Genomic DNA, 14,637 nt, shown 5'->3' on the forward strand with positions numbered 1-14,637 from the left:
AGTGTGAATCAGTTGTTGGCCCCAAACATTCTTAAGTATTCATGCTACTAAATTTGAATGCTATTCAAGTTCTCTAGAAACAAGTGTAAAACCTTCCAAGCTGTCTATCTGTTAAAAGTAACGCCTAAGACTAAGCTAATAGATTCAAGAAGCCAATTTTATTTCATATTTTGCATATAGTAGCTTTCCTGATGAGTGTACATTTTTTTTTCCCCATGTAGTAGGATACCTTTTCCTCTTTATGGGTGCCTCTTGCAACAGGGGAAGGTGCACTTACAAAGTCAGGAAAATGTGGCTGTGGAACTGCCAGTTTCTGACATGGAATCCAAGTATGGTACCTGAAACTACTTCCCCTGTCTGAAACTAGTTGACTGTTTATGCTGTCAGCAGTCAGTCTAAGAACTAAAAGACAGGTTATACCTGACTTGTTTTATTTATATATATCTTCCCATCCCCCCCGGGCTTGTCTCTCACCAACAGACATTGGTCCAATAAAAGATATTACCTTGCCTTTCAGGTTATACAATGGCAGCCAGAACATACTGCAATAAAATTGGCATTAGGCTATCTTTGTTCAAGACTTCATGAGACTAGTTAATCCATATGCTGAAATGACAGGCATTTTTTGCTTCAAAATCAATTGCCAAACTTCAATTTGAACCATATTTGACTTCAAATCATTTGTCCATAACTTCAGTTTTTTTGGACTAAACTAACATGTTGCAACTTGTAGGTTATGGTGGGATCTCACTGGCAGTTGAAGGACCAAGTAAGGTGGATATTCAAACAGAAGACCTAGAAGATGGAACCTGTCAAGTATCATATTTTCCAACTGTACCTGGTGTGTACATAGTGTCCACTAAATTTGCAGATGAGCATATTCCAGGTAAGAAGGAATGGCTTGCTATACCTTAGTCAGGGACTTAATACCTCCTAGCTCCTGTACTGCTTCCATTGTTTTATATTTGTTGCCTTGGCTGTGACCTGTTTGATGCAGATGTTAGAATGTGCTTGTCTTGAACTATCAGGGCCATAAGGGAGCACTGAGGTAACCTCAAGGGAAGATGTGTACTGCATCTCTAATGCCAGTCTATTAGCCATATTAAATGATGCCCAAAAGACACAATGGTGGCTTAGAATGCAGGGGGGTGTTTAGTGGGTTACATGCTCCAGTTTACCTCTCCCAGAGTAACTGCTTTAGAAAGGGAAAAGACCAAGAATATCAGTGGGACTACCCCTCAAAGTAAAGGAAAGAATACTAAGCTCTACCTTCTGAACTAAGGCTCCTCCTTCCGCCCCCCCCGAATTCACTGCATACTAATGCAGGAGGGAAAAGGAATCTAAAATCCTGACCTAAGTGATACTTTCTGCAGGTGCACAGACACCAGGATTAGTCATCATCTTCTGCAAACATGTTCAGAGCAGGGGGACCTCAGCATCATAACTTGGGTATGGGAGGAAAGTGGATTTCTCCCTTCAGTGTCTGCACATGCAACAAAACTTGTCTCTGAAGAAATGTGTAGTAGTGGTGGCCTTGATTGGAGAGGCATCAAAAAGGCACTTACTCAAATAGAGTAACTGGTCCATTAATCTTGCTAGTTCAGTGCTGCATAGGATTAGTTAGCAAATGTATCAATATCAGACTCTTGAACCTTTGGGTTCTTCACTATTCATCAGGAGTAAGTGTCCAAAATTTTAGCCATGGCAATTATATCTATTTACTGTATTTGGCTCTGCATTGACTAGTATCTTTTTTTATTTCTCATCTGTTACACTAACTTGAAGAATCCTACACTTAAATTCACCATCTTTCAAAGATTTCTAAGCTGAAATGTTGTGCTACTTACAGGTAGTCCATTTACTGTGAAAATAAGTGGTGAAGGAAGAGTGAAGGAGAGTATCACACGTGCAAGAGGCGCTCCCTCTCTTGCAACAGTTGGAAGCATGTGTGACCTTAACTTGAAAATTCCAGGTAACACTTCCTGACTGGCTATGATACTGCACAAGGCTTAAGTGCATGTTTTACATGCATGCCTCACTTACCACAGAGAGTACAGTGGAAACATTGAGCCTATAAATCATTGCTTGTTTAGCATGTTAGCCAAAATGTTAAATGTCTTAATGGGGCCTGAAACTTAGAGTGCATTTATATATTAATTCTCAGATGCATTAGTTAAGCCATTTAGAAAGTAGGCTGTATCAATGTTTGACAAAGGGAGGAATAACTTACCGGATAAATAAAATCAAACCACATATAGTGAAGTGGAAAGTAGAGCTATACAACAATTACTGTACTGAACCTAGAGACAACTTCTGTCTAACTTGACAAACTTGAGGAAAATGTAGGCTTTTTAACAATACAACCTTCTTTAAATCCATGATCACTTCCTTAATGTGGTTTAACTATTTCAAAATGCTTATGAAATATTTTCAGTGAAGTTTTTCACTCAGCAAATGGTATTTAGATGTTCATAATAGAAACTAGTAATCTATATTCTCTAAAGTGAGCTTGTGAGCTATAGGACCTGAGCTGCTTGCTTGCTTATTGTTTCTAGTGGAATTTTATAGCTGTAGTTTGACAATTGCTCAACTTCTATTACAATAACTGTTCCAGCTGTTCTTGCATCTTCCCCTCCCTTATTTCATTTCCTTACTGCCTCCTTTTAGCAACTCGGTTTCAAATAGCTGTATCTCTGTAGAAACTCCCTCATTTCTGTTGTATTACTTCTGTCTGCTGAGCTGAAAGACAATTGCCCAACTCGGCTGAGAGGACCTCAGTGTCATATTTTCATGGCTGGATGAGCTACTGTCAGGATCCAGACTTTCCAGTCAATCTGCCTGTTGGGTCCACAGCAATGAAAAGTGCTCAGTGGAGGCTTTGAAGGGATGGAGGATGCATTTTTAGCACTGGGTGCATGGTGTCTGAGTGGCAGTGTGCTCACATTTAATTACCCAGTCTGACTTGCATAAAATCCCATTCTTACAGAACATGATGTTGAAAAGTGAATATCTGTGGGCAGAAACATAATGCATTGAGAGGGAATTTCAAAGAATTAAGTGAAGTTCAATAGGCAAGCAAATCTCCTGTTAGCCCCCTTAAACAACCAGAAAATTGACTTGTAGCTACTTCCATAATGTGGAGGTGAGTTCTAACTGTCTGGGTGTGTCACCACTCCAGATCTGTAATACTTTCAACAACCATATTACCTACTTTCTGGATAAATGACCTTATCATGGTGAACAAATACCTTATTTTCAAGAATGCTGAGTTCAACAATATTCTGAAATTTCCATGATATTGGTGATTGTCTTTATGAATGTCACCAATATGTTCCTTTATCTCGAATAATCATGCAGTCTTATATCCTCCAGCCATTAAGGCAGGAACATTCACCTCTTCCTATGAAACTACCTAGATATTGCTGGCTAGGATAAATGACTCCACTGTGAAGAAGATGGAAATCCAATGCATATTAGCTCTTGGTCATCTTCTAATAAACATGTTAATGGTGCTCTGCAAGCATGATCATAAATCTGTAAGATTTCTCACTTAGAACAAGAGAGATTAAACCAACTAAAAAGCAACAGACCACTTATGGGTCTTGCTCAACAATGCCAGGCAGTACAGAGGTATGTTCTCAAGCTTAATGTCTTCCATACTAGGAGAGTAGAACTACAGAAATGGTGTATTCTGCCCTTATGTCAGGGAGCTCTGGATTGCCCTGTTGGACTCGGAAGTAGTTCTGATGGACTGTAAAACTTCTAGCCCAGAGACTGAAAGCTACCATGCCAGATAAAGGGGTGGATTCTTTGCAGTTGGGTCTGGGATAGCCTTGGCAGGACCCAGCATGGATGCACAGTTTCATTTAAAAATTAATGAATTTAGCTTTCACTTGTTCTTTAATCTAGCCCATAATAGATTTGCTTGCATCTGTTTAGGTGGAATATTTTTACAAGTACCTAAGGGAGTTGGCCCTGCAAAGCCCATTGACTGACTCAAATCTCAACCTTTATCATCATTTTGTTCCATTAGTGACTGCTAACCTCTTTTTTTTTTCAATCTAGAAATTGATAGTGGTGATATGACAGCTCAGGTAACTAGCCCCTCTGGAAGAACGGCTGATGCAGAAATAAATGAAGTTGGAAAAAACACATACTGTGTCCGCTTTGTGCCACAAGAAATGGGGATCCATACTGTGGATGTCAAATACAGAGGACAGCATGTCCCAGGCAGTCCTTTCCAATTCACTGTTGGGCCACTTGGTGAAGGGGGAGCTAATAAAGTAACAGCTGGAGGTCCAGGACTTGAGAGAGCAGAAGCAGGCATCCCAGGTGAGAATTCCTTGATTTCCCTACCAAACTCCTGTAGCTTGGAATACAATATTGCATGTTTGGCTTTAGAGCAGCAAGTTAGGTAGTACCCTATATAGTCAACTGCTGTAAACAGGACTCTATACAGCTTGATGGCTCAGCTAGAGCTTAGTTGTAATATTGGTGCATCACTTCAAGTGGTGTGTTGTGCAGCTGAAATACAGGCCAAGGAAAGTAACAAATACAGCTGCATTGCATGGGTGGAGAAGGTCTTGTATAGGAATCAGCTTTTTAAATTTGTGTTCAGTGACATGCCATATTGATAGGACTGTGGTAACCAAGGTTGTCTTGACTAGAACTGACACCTGTCTTACCTTTTAGCTAAATGGCACAAACCCCTAGTAGGCACTGCAAGACACTGATGCATCTTGCTTGGGTCTACCTTAGCGTAATGCCAGTGCACATCTACACTAGGGATTTGCATCTGTGTTAAATCAGTGCAAAACAGAACAGGTGGGGCCTAAAATGTAAATCTCTATTCTAACTTAATAGAGAGCTCTCAGCAGGTTGGGCTTTGACTCAGACAACTGCACTAAACCTGACTGACTCAGTGAATAGAGGCAGAATTATATGTTGAAGGTGCTTGTAGCTTCGACCTGTTGGTCAGTAACACTACCTAAAAATGAATCAACTGGTACTATTTTCCTAATCTAAATGGTAAAACTGTTAGTCCATGTCTATTGCTTACACATGGTACAAGTCATCGCCATGGCATATCAGTATTTTTCAAACCATTGCATACGGAATAGCCTACTTCTTGACGAAGGATTCAATCTTCACTAGCAGTTATTGTCTCCAGTGAGAACTCCTGCTTATATGCTTTGTCAACAGCTGAATTCAGTATATGGACAAGAGAAGCTGGAGCTGGAGGCCTTTCTATTGCAGTAGAAGGCCCAAGTAAAGCAGAAATTGCCTTTGAAGACCATAAAGATGGCTCTTGTGGTGTATCCTACATTGCTCAAGAACCTGGTACGTAGTGAGACCAAATACTGCTGAAATCACTGCTCTGGAAACTTCTAGTTATTTTTGTGGCTTTCTTACAAACTACTTCCTTGTTTTTTCAGGTAACTATGAGGTGTCTGTAAAGTTCAACGATGAGCATATTCCAGAAAGCCCCTACCTAGTTCCTGTCATCGAACCTTCGGATGATGCTCGTAGACTCACTGTTACTAGCCTTCAGGTGAGACATAAGGAAGCATCTTCATCATTTACCACATGCTGACTGATTTTTGTCCTTGTTCTTAAGGAGGCTGTAATTTGTCTTAAGTTTATTAGATCAGTTTTAAATAGTCATACTTCCACATCCAAATGAGACTTGTAACTAGAAAAAACTTGAAGCAACTGAAAGCCCTTTGGCAATCAAGGGAGATTCTTAAAGGTCAACCTCTAAACTAGTATTTAAAACATATTAGCCATGCTTCAGTTGCTAACACTAGGAGACTTGGGAATTCAAGTGAGAGAGGGGGAACAGTGGTCCTGTGAAACTTGGGATTGCTCCTCCGATTATCTAGCAGAGTTGCCTATGAGTTGAATAAACCTATAGCTTCTAGAGCCCCTTGTCCCTGAAACCCTCTTGTAATGTAAACACTCACTGTGTTTACTCAATAATGCTGAGTTGACTTGTAAGGGTACACTTTTTTTAAGCCACAGCTTTAAACCCAAACAAAATTTGTGTACACCAACTTAATCAAACCTTTACTTTAGACTTGTTCTGAGAATCCGTGTGAGCAAATAGATGAATACAAAGCAGTAATTCACTTATGTGCCAATGTCCTAAAACCACAGACTTGAACCATTTGAGCTGCATAAACAGCAGCAAATGTGAGTGAATTCCAGCTTTGTACTCATTCTGGGCTCATCTGTTATACTTAACCACAAAAAAGTCATGAGTTGCTTCTCGTATTAATACAAGTAATATTAAAGGTGTTTAAACCTAAAAACAAGACACTTGGAAGTGAGATGGAGAACCCAGTGTAAACTAGTATGTTGTGGCTAGATCTTACAGCACTTGAACTGTTCAAGTGGATCTTGCTAGAGCTCTTCTAGGTTGAGATCACTCTTCCTTGTCTTCAATGCAACCTGATTAAACCTAGATTGAAAATTAAATTTCTTAGTTTTAAAATTAAAGTTGACATTTAACATGGGGTAGTAATTCTTCTGAGAGCCTAAACAAGGAGTTGCATGGACCTTAATTAGTCACTGTGGTATAGATGATTTTCTTGTGTTTCATTTAAAGACTCTTGACAGGATTGCTCTTAACTAATTTCTCTGCAGAGGGAGATAAAGCTGAATATTCTATAGAACCTGTTCAAAAACCTGCACCATCAGTTAAATTTTTCATGGGTGCATTTTAATCTAACTTAAATTCTACTCAGTTACATTTATTTCCCTCTTCAGGATATAGCTGCAAATAGCATCAGGTAAAGTATGTTCTTGTTACAAAGCATTATAGTTAAAATGGCTAAAGCATAACCAAATGCAACTGTTCCTCAGTGATAAAGACCCTATCAATTGCATGAATAATTATGAAATACACTTCTTGGGACTGATTACTTGTTGAAGGCAAGTGCAAAATATTGATCTACTTGCAGAGCATAGCAACATCTGGTTTCATGTTAATTTTTAGTTTGCTATTCATCACTTGTGATGACACTACCACATTGCAGGAAATTTAAAACACATTTAGATCCTCTGACAGCTGCATTGATAGACTTGTCTGCCTTCTGAATTAATGTTGAAATGAATCAGCAGATGAAGTAAAACTATAGCTAATATGTAACCGACATCTGAAAACTGACTCCACCTCCAGTGATAGTGGGTGGTAGACATTGAACATTATTGGTGATAGTGTCATGACAGAGTAGGAGTATGAAACTATTGATCAAATGTCAAATTCCTAGCCATAAGTAAACAAGCCTTGTTGGGTAGCTGTAGAAAGTGTAATATGGCTTCCCAGTTAATCACTGACTAACAAATCCACTGTTAATGTCTACTGGACACACGTCTGCTGTAGTAAGATGAGGCCCTGAAACAACTTTGCATCTGAGGCCTGAACCAAAGTACTTCCAAGCATTGCTAAGCAAAAGCTGGGCTGTGAGCCAGAGGCAGGCTTCACTCAAAGTTGGTGAGAAGAGGGTTACTAGAAGCAGGTGCATTCACAAAGTGCTAATGAGGCACTTGTACTGGGCTGTCCAGGTGTCATCTTGGCACAAGGACACTCCATAGACATAATAAGGAACAGGCAGGTGCATCTTAGACAAGACAACATGATGGATAGAGCTGTTTGTCTGAAACATGATCAAAGGGGAGACAGCACCCTAAGGAGCTGTACCTCAATACGTCAGAGGGATGAATAATATGTCCTGTAACTGTATAAAAGTGGGTCCCAGAGTATGCATCTTTGTCTGGCCTAGGGGACAGTGGAAAGTCCTGCCACTGACTGAGCTGGTCCATTGTCAGGAGACACAAATTCGTAGTATGTCTTGTAGAGTCTACAGGAAACTATTACTGTGCTTTGTCTGACAACAGACCTGGCTCGGGTTCCTTCGTACCTTAAAGTCTGTGGTCTTTGGGGGTTCTCTCGGTCTTCTGTGTCAGCTATCTGCGCAGAGCTAGGGCAGCACACAGAGGGAAATATGTATGCAGCTGACTGTTCTCATTGAACAAGAGCAGAGCGCCACACTGGTCACTGCTGACAACATCTACCATTTTTTAAAATGGCAAACAATGAAGATAAGTGCTCTGTCTGCATTATGGTCAGGGTAACTTAACTCTTAAATACTCAACTATGTCTTTGTTTCCTAGCACTAATTTTTTTGGTAACTAAACAGTGTCTTTGTAAATATTCTGTTAACAATGTCTCAAACCACTAAAAAAACTAAACTTGGTAATCTCAATATATTGCTTTCTCAGGAATCTGGATTAAAAGTTAACCAGCCAGCATCTTTTGCTATAAGGCTTAATGGAGCTAGGGGCAAGATAGATGCTAAAGTTCATAGCCCCTCTGGAGCTGTAGAAGAATGTCATGTTTCTGAACTGGAGCCTGGTAAGAACTTGTATGAATGAAAGCCTGCTATATTTTAAACACAGCACAGATTTCCATATCTTGGATATTAATAGTTGATTTCCTAAGTACAGTAGTTGAATATCACGTTCACACCAGCTATTTTTGCACCACCAATGTAGCTGGCAACTCAAATCATTCTGACTTACTAGTAACAAACCAGAAAAGTAAGCAACTAGTCTGGAAATGTGCCTTTTGGAACTATTCCAACTAGAATTACACCACAATCTAATGGGGCAATTTCTTGCCCGGTCTCAAATCAACTCAATGTAAACTTGTTTTAAAAATTAAAGGGAAAATGTTTGCTCACTTTGAATAATACCTTCCTTCAGGGGGCTAGAATTAGGTAGCTACCTGTCTTGCTCAGGATAAATTCCTGAGTTCCAAGTACTCCCTGTTCACTGGTAGTGTAGTGAAATTTGCATGTAGTGCTGTTACTGAAACTTTCTGTTCTGGGTGCTGCAAAGTACTTGTTCTGTAATAGTCAGTACAGAATCTGATTCTTCCTAAAGGTCAAATAGGTTTTATTCAAAGCTATATTTTTAATTGCTCATCGGCTGACATGGATTTCCACAGAAATAGAAACAATAATGTGTTTAAATTTTTCTTGTGTGAAGAATAGTCAATGATTTCCCATTTCAATTACTGTTTTCCTTTTACAGACTTTGGTACAGCAATTCATCCCAAAGTCTAAATGACTATGGGAAAGACTTGCTGTTCGACTTCAAAAGCAGTTAGCGCGGTTCTGTTAGGTATGCTGTTTGCCTCTGGCAGTGTTTCCAATGCCTGGAAACAGAACTTAAGTGAAATTCAGACTCTGAAGTCAATGGGACTTTCCTACAAATGTCAGTGGGAGTTGCTCAAAGACTCAAATAGCCTTTTTCCTTGGGTTAATGTATGAAGCCAAAAATGCTAAATGCTACTGTGTGGTCAAGTGACTCTCTCAAATGTGGAACCCCAAGTAACTTAGCAATCATCCCTGAGTTGCCTATTCCCATTTCTATTTGAGAGGGGATTGGGCTTGACTTGATCCGTATATCAAATGGACAACAGGTTGTGCTTTAAGCAATAAGAAAGCTCTGCTGTCCTTGCACTTGCTCTCTCGGTCACAAAAGTACATGCAGCTGGTGATCTTAACTGATGCATAAGGCAAATGGCTCTACTAGCCAGTCTGTCTAAAGCTGTACTGAAAAACCAGAATAGCTTTAAACAGTTAAGATGACTCACTTCTAAACAAGATGGGGAAGGTAAGAGTTTGTCAAACTCTTCATGGCGCCAAAGTCCTACTTCAGATCGAAAGCAGGACAAACTGCAATCCAACTAGCCTAATCTGGGTCCTCATATTTTACTGAATGTTAGGGAGTTTGTTTTTACATCGTCTCTGGCAGTATTACTGAAATATTTCACTGTGCTTGTCTTACAGATAAGTATGCTGTTCGTTTCATCCCACATGAAAATGGTATTCACTCCATTGATGTGAAGTTTAATGGAAGCCATGTGGTAGGCAGCCCATTTAAAGTCAGAGTTGGGGAACCAGGGCAGGCAGGCAATCCAGCACTTGTTTCTGCATATGGACCTGGCCTAGAGAGTGGTATCACAGGTAATTTCCCTCTTAAAATTCAGAAATCTGACTGAAAATACTGTTTAGCCCAATGGAAATTCCCCTTTCTAATGCTTCCAAAAAGCCATCTTTCAGACTGATTTTTATAAAACTGTAAATGTTTACTTTCTCCTTGCCAACGCAGCTAAACTAAGAAGCATATGTTCTTCCTCTATCTTCTCATACGCATTCTTATTCTGCCTTGTTATAAAGCTTACTAGGATTGTAAAACCAGCAATTTGCAGGATTAAAGACTGCAAATTCTGGTGGTTGAAGCAGATTTCACTTGTATTGGTGAGCAACTTGAGCTGAGCTAACTGGCACAGATTTGCTTAGTCAACTTAGGTGGTCCCTTGGAGCTTGGGGAAGTACTCTGGCTTTATTCCCATGTGGGAAGCTCTAACACATGAGGTATGCAGAAGAAGATGGAAGTATTTTTTTTAAATAAAGGCATTTTAAACTCATTGTCAAAAGAGCTTTGGAAGAGAATTGATAGTGCAGGATGAAAATTATTCAAGCCCAGATTCACCAAGGTACCTAGGTGTTGCAATGCTGAGCATCATGGGGACTAACCTTTTTTTAGGTGCCTAGAATCTCACCTGCAATCAACAAAGACTGAGTGAGGTGCCTAGGCTCCTATACAATGAATGTGGGAAAGTGTCTTGGAATGCAATCCAGAAAAGTCAGGACACTAGGCAGGGAGCTGCCTAAACTGGCCAGTGGGAGATACTGATGAGGGGTGTGTCCCTTCCCTGAGAGATCACTCACTCTGCTTAGTGATCCACAAACAGGAGCCAGTCTGCTGGAGTCAGGTGGTTTAGGTACCTAAGTATCTTGTAAGTTACATGCCTACCTTGCTCCATGCAACCACTTTTAGCTCAGTGGTTGGTGCACTTGTCTGTATGAGATGGAGGTTTGATTCCCTTGCCCCCCCTCCCATTTTAGCAGAAGGGGAGAAAAGTGGGAGACTGCTGTTCAGATCCTCTGGGGACTACTCTGACCACTGAGCTGTGCAGTATTGTATTGTGTTGAGATACTGACTCTCCACTGAAGCTGTTCTGCTGTGGATAAATGAGTGATTGGAGCAGGGACACTGGAGTCTGGGGCTCACTTTGCAGGTGAGTGCCCTAACTACTAGACTACAGTAAGTTCCACCCTGGTCCAATGACTTAATATTTATCCACAGTGGATCATCTTCAACAGATTGATGGAGCCCCACATCACAATATCACATACTCAGTGCTTGGAACACTTTGCTAAGAGATAGGAGATGCCTGTTCAGTACTAGTTCCCCTCTGGCAGAGGGAGAAATGAAACCTGGGTCTCCCACATCCCAGGTGAGTGGTGTGACCCAGTGGTTGGTTATGTGGGTGGCACCTCTGAGATTTTCCTAATGGACCCAGTCTGGTAGGTGACCTCTGGTACACCTACTGGTTAGGTGGATGAATGTCTATCTTGCCCAGTTTGAATTGCTCTGGGGCTTGGGTGGGAAATAAGTGTTTGGGTGCTTAGAGAAGGACAGCACTGTGTGTATACATGTACCTCCATCCTCCCAAGAAGCCAGAACTTAAGTGCCAAAAAGTGAGTTTAGGCACCTACAGGTTTCACCAGGAATTCTGTGGATCGCAGTGAAGCTTAAACCTCTGACTTAGTTTAAGGGAGTCTTTAAATTTTAAGCTTTGGCTGCTGTTTAACAAGGAATTACATCTTGTGATTGTGTATTAGGAACAGTATAGAGAATTTTTGTTTAAAATCTTGCTTAAATAGTGCTCTTGTTGGAAGTCTGGAGTCTCCATTATTTCAGCTCTACAGCCTGCAAATAGTTTGCCAGTTTCTTTAAACATTCAAAAAATGAAGGTACCTTAACTCTACCCTTTGTAATCCAATACAAAGACATTCTTGTGCTCATATTATGGACCGTTTAAATTGTTCCAAAACACTGTAGCCAACTAAAACTTAAGCCTTTTCATTTTGATGTGTGTAGTGATGTCACCCACAGCTAGCATGGTCCTTCTCCCCCCCTTGTTTCCTTTCTCCCTGCTGTGGACTCTTTGCAGTACTTCCATTCTGCAAAGGTAGAATGTAGATCCTTGGCAATCCGTTTAAAGCTGTTCCTGGCAATGTAACCAGTGGGGTGCAGGAGAGCAGTGATCGATACGAAATATCCCCACCTTTTTTCCCCCATGGAAATGAAAGTTACCCTTGACGCTGCCCACTGACACACTTCAGATGGCATTTTTAAATCCATAAACATGTTACTCAGTGATTTTTGCAGTGCAAGATTCCAGTATTAACTCAGGGAATGTGGTCAATGGTCCCTTATGGAACTCAGAGTTCATGTTAACCTGGGAACTGCTGGAGGCAACATGGCAGGACTCCCAAACAATTGGCCAGTCTGAAGGACTGTAGGTAGTGACTAGCTAAGAACACTTGAGATGGTCTTTCCCTCCTAGTATCTTACATCTGCAGAAAAGGGCAGTTGACTGTAAACAAACACTGATGGAATTCACAGTGATGGGAGGTCCAAATTGAATACTAACACAGAGGATATGTCTACACAGATTAAAAAACCATGGCTGACCCAGGTCAGCTAGCTCAGGCTTGGGCTCCAGCTGAAAAATTGCTGTGTAGATGTTTGGGCTAAGGCTGGAGCCCAAGCTCTGGGAGCCTTCAAGAGTGGAGGGTCCCAGAGCTCAGGCTGCATTCAGAGCCCAAATGTCTGCACTACAGTTTTTAGCCCTGCATCCTGGGCCAGCTACGGATGTCCCTGTGTAGTCATACCCATAGCTTCACAAGCAGAGAAAGGGAATAGATTCCCATGCTGCATACTGATCATTTACTGAGGTGAGGTAAAGAGAGAATGCTCTTTCAACATACAAATTGAGTTGGAATAAAATCTCCTTCCCAAGGACAGAATATTGGCTATTGCCGAAGATGCCATATTATGTGGGTTCTGTAGGCTGATACAGGATTGCACATCTATATTCCTCCAGTCCCCATGGTAGCAGGCATTCTGCTAAACAGTCCTGCTTTGCACTGGTGGGAAAACAGGATTTAGCAACTTCTATTCCATCTGTTGCCCTATTTAAAGACTTAAACTAGACTAGGAATAATAAAACCTTGGAAAGGGAATCTTAAGATTAATTGAAGTATTTGGACATCTGTGCACAGCTGACCTGCTTCAAGTTTGCAGTTATTGAGGTTACAAATAGCTGACAGACTGAGGTTGAAAGCTTTGCTTAAAGCTTTGTGTAATGATAGCATTGTGCTGTGACTGCTAACACAAATCAATACTTCACTATATTGAACTGGCGCTATAACTAAACCAAGGCTTTGTTTCTATTCAAGCAGAATGCTTGGAGGGCTACCCAAGGCGATCTGGATAACTGTTTTGCAAGGGATGTAGTCACAACAGTGACACATGGCCAAGAAATCTTTGGTCTACTGACAACTCTTAAGGGGTCTTCTGTGATGGGTGGCTATAATCATGCAGGGATCCTATCTGGGCTTAGGATTGGAGCAGAGCTTTGTCAGTATAGGCTGCAAAGGGGACTGAAGAGTGTTTAAGTTTTTTTTTCGTCCCCTTTAAATTAGCCCCTCGTGTATCATAAAAGATCCTCCCCAATTCCTGTTAAACTCTTGAGGGGCTTTTCTCCATGTTTCTGATGCCCAAGAAATGGGCAAAAGCATTTGATTAGGAATTGTCAATAATGGCTTCATATAGGTAAAACATGGGGTTGTACTTCTGAAAACATCTGCTGCTCTACAAATGAAGAGCTGAGGTAACCCCACTGAAATCACTGGTTTCATTGGCATGAGGCCAGAATAAGTGAGCGGAACTGGGCCAGAGAGCTTGACCTACTGTATTTAACAATCTGTTTCAAAGCATCAGCATCACTTAGACTACTCATGGCTGTCTCTTTGTTACATACACTGCAAAGGTGACCAAGCTTTTCAGTACCTGCCTTTACTAGCTGAATCACATGCTGGTCTTTGTGTAACGGTATGTGCTGGTGATTGCATAAATAGGTAAGCATTACCGCTTTTCCTGCACCCTTGTGTGTTCTTATGCTAAACCTCTTTCCAGGATTGCAATCGGAGTTTCACATAAACACAACCAAAGCTGGTCCAGGAACGCTCTCCGTTACAATTGAAGGGCCCTCAAAGGTGAAAATGGACTGCCAGGAAACTCCTGAGGGTTATGATGTCATGTATACACCTATGGCTCCAGGAAACTACCTAATTGGAATTAAATATGGTGGACCTAACCATATACTGGGCAGCCCTTTCAAGGCAAAAGTCACAGGTAAAAATACTAACCAGTGATGGCATAAAGTAAAGACTAATTTAGTTCTCTGTAGCATATCTCAGTGCAATACTGCAAAGGGATTTATTGGCAGCAATCTTGAAGACTCTCAAGGGTAGAGCACTCCCCACCTCTCAGATCTTCTAGATCGGGTAGGCAACCTGTGACATGCAAACAGATTTTTTTCAGTGGCACTCTCACTGCCTGGGTCCTGGCCACCAGGCCGGGGGCAGGGGCTCAGCATTTTAATTTTAAATTAAGCATCTTAAATGTTTTGAAAACCTTATTTCTTTACAT

The 14,637-nt window shown here is 41.0% G+C and overlaps 1 protein-coding gene across 4 annotated transcripts in view; it reads left to right on the forward strand.

The window, feature by feature from the left end:
- FLNB (filamin B) overlaps nt 1-14,637 on the forward strand; it is a 108,007-nt gene that overhangs the window by 87,696 nt on the left and 5,674 nt on the right. For all 4 annotated transcript variants that reach the window (XM_032801353.2, XM_075073308.1, XM_032801356.2 and 1 more), the window contains 8 exons: nt 734-886; nt 1,850-1,972; nt 4,066-4,332; nt 5,203-5,340; nt 5,436-5,551; nt 8,284-8,416; nt 9,858-10,034; nt 14,122-14,340. In XM_032801353.2, coding sequence (XP_032657244.1) covers nt 734-886; nt 1,850-1,972; nt 4,066-4,332; nt 5,203-5,340; nt 5,436-5,551; nt 8,284-8,416; nt 9,858-10,034; nt 14,122-14,340 — 1,326 coding nt within the window. The remainder of the gene's footprint in view (nt 1-733; nt 887-1,849; nt 1,973-4,065; nt 4,333-5,202; nt 5,341-5,435; nt 5,552-8,283; nt 8,417-9,857; nt 10,035-14,121; nt 14,341-14,637) is intronic.

This window comes from Chelonoidis abingdonii, chromosome 17, assembly GCF_003597395.2.
Source record: "Chelonoidis abingdonii isolate Lonesome George chromosome 17, CheloAbing_2.0, whole genome shotgun sequence".
Lineage (NCBI taxonomy): Eukaryota > Metazoa > Chordata > Testudines > Testudinidae > Chelonoidis > Chelonoidis abingdonii.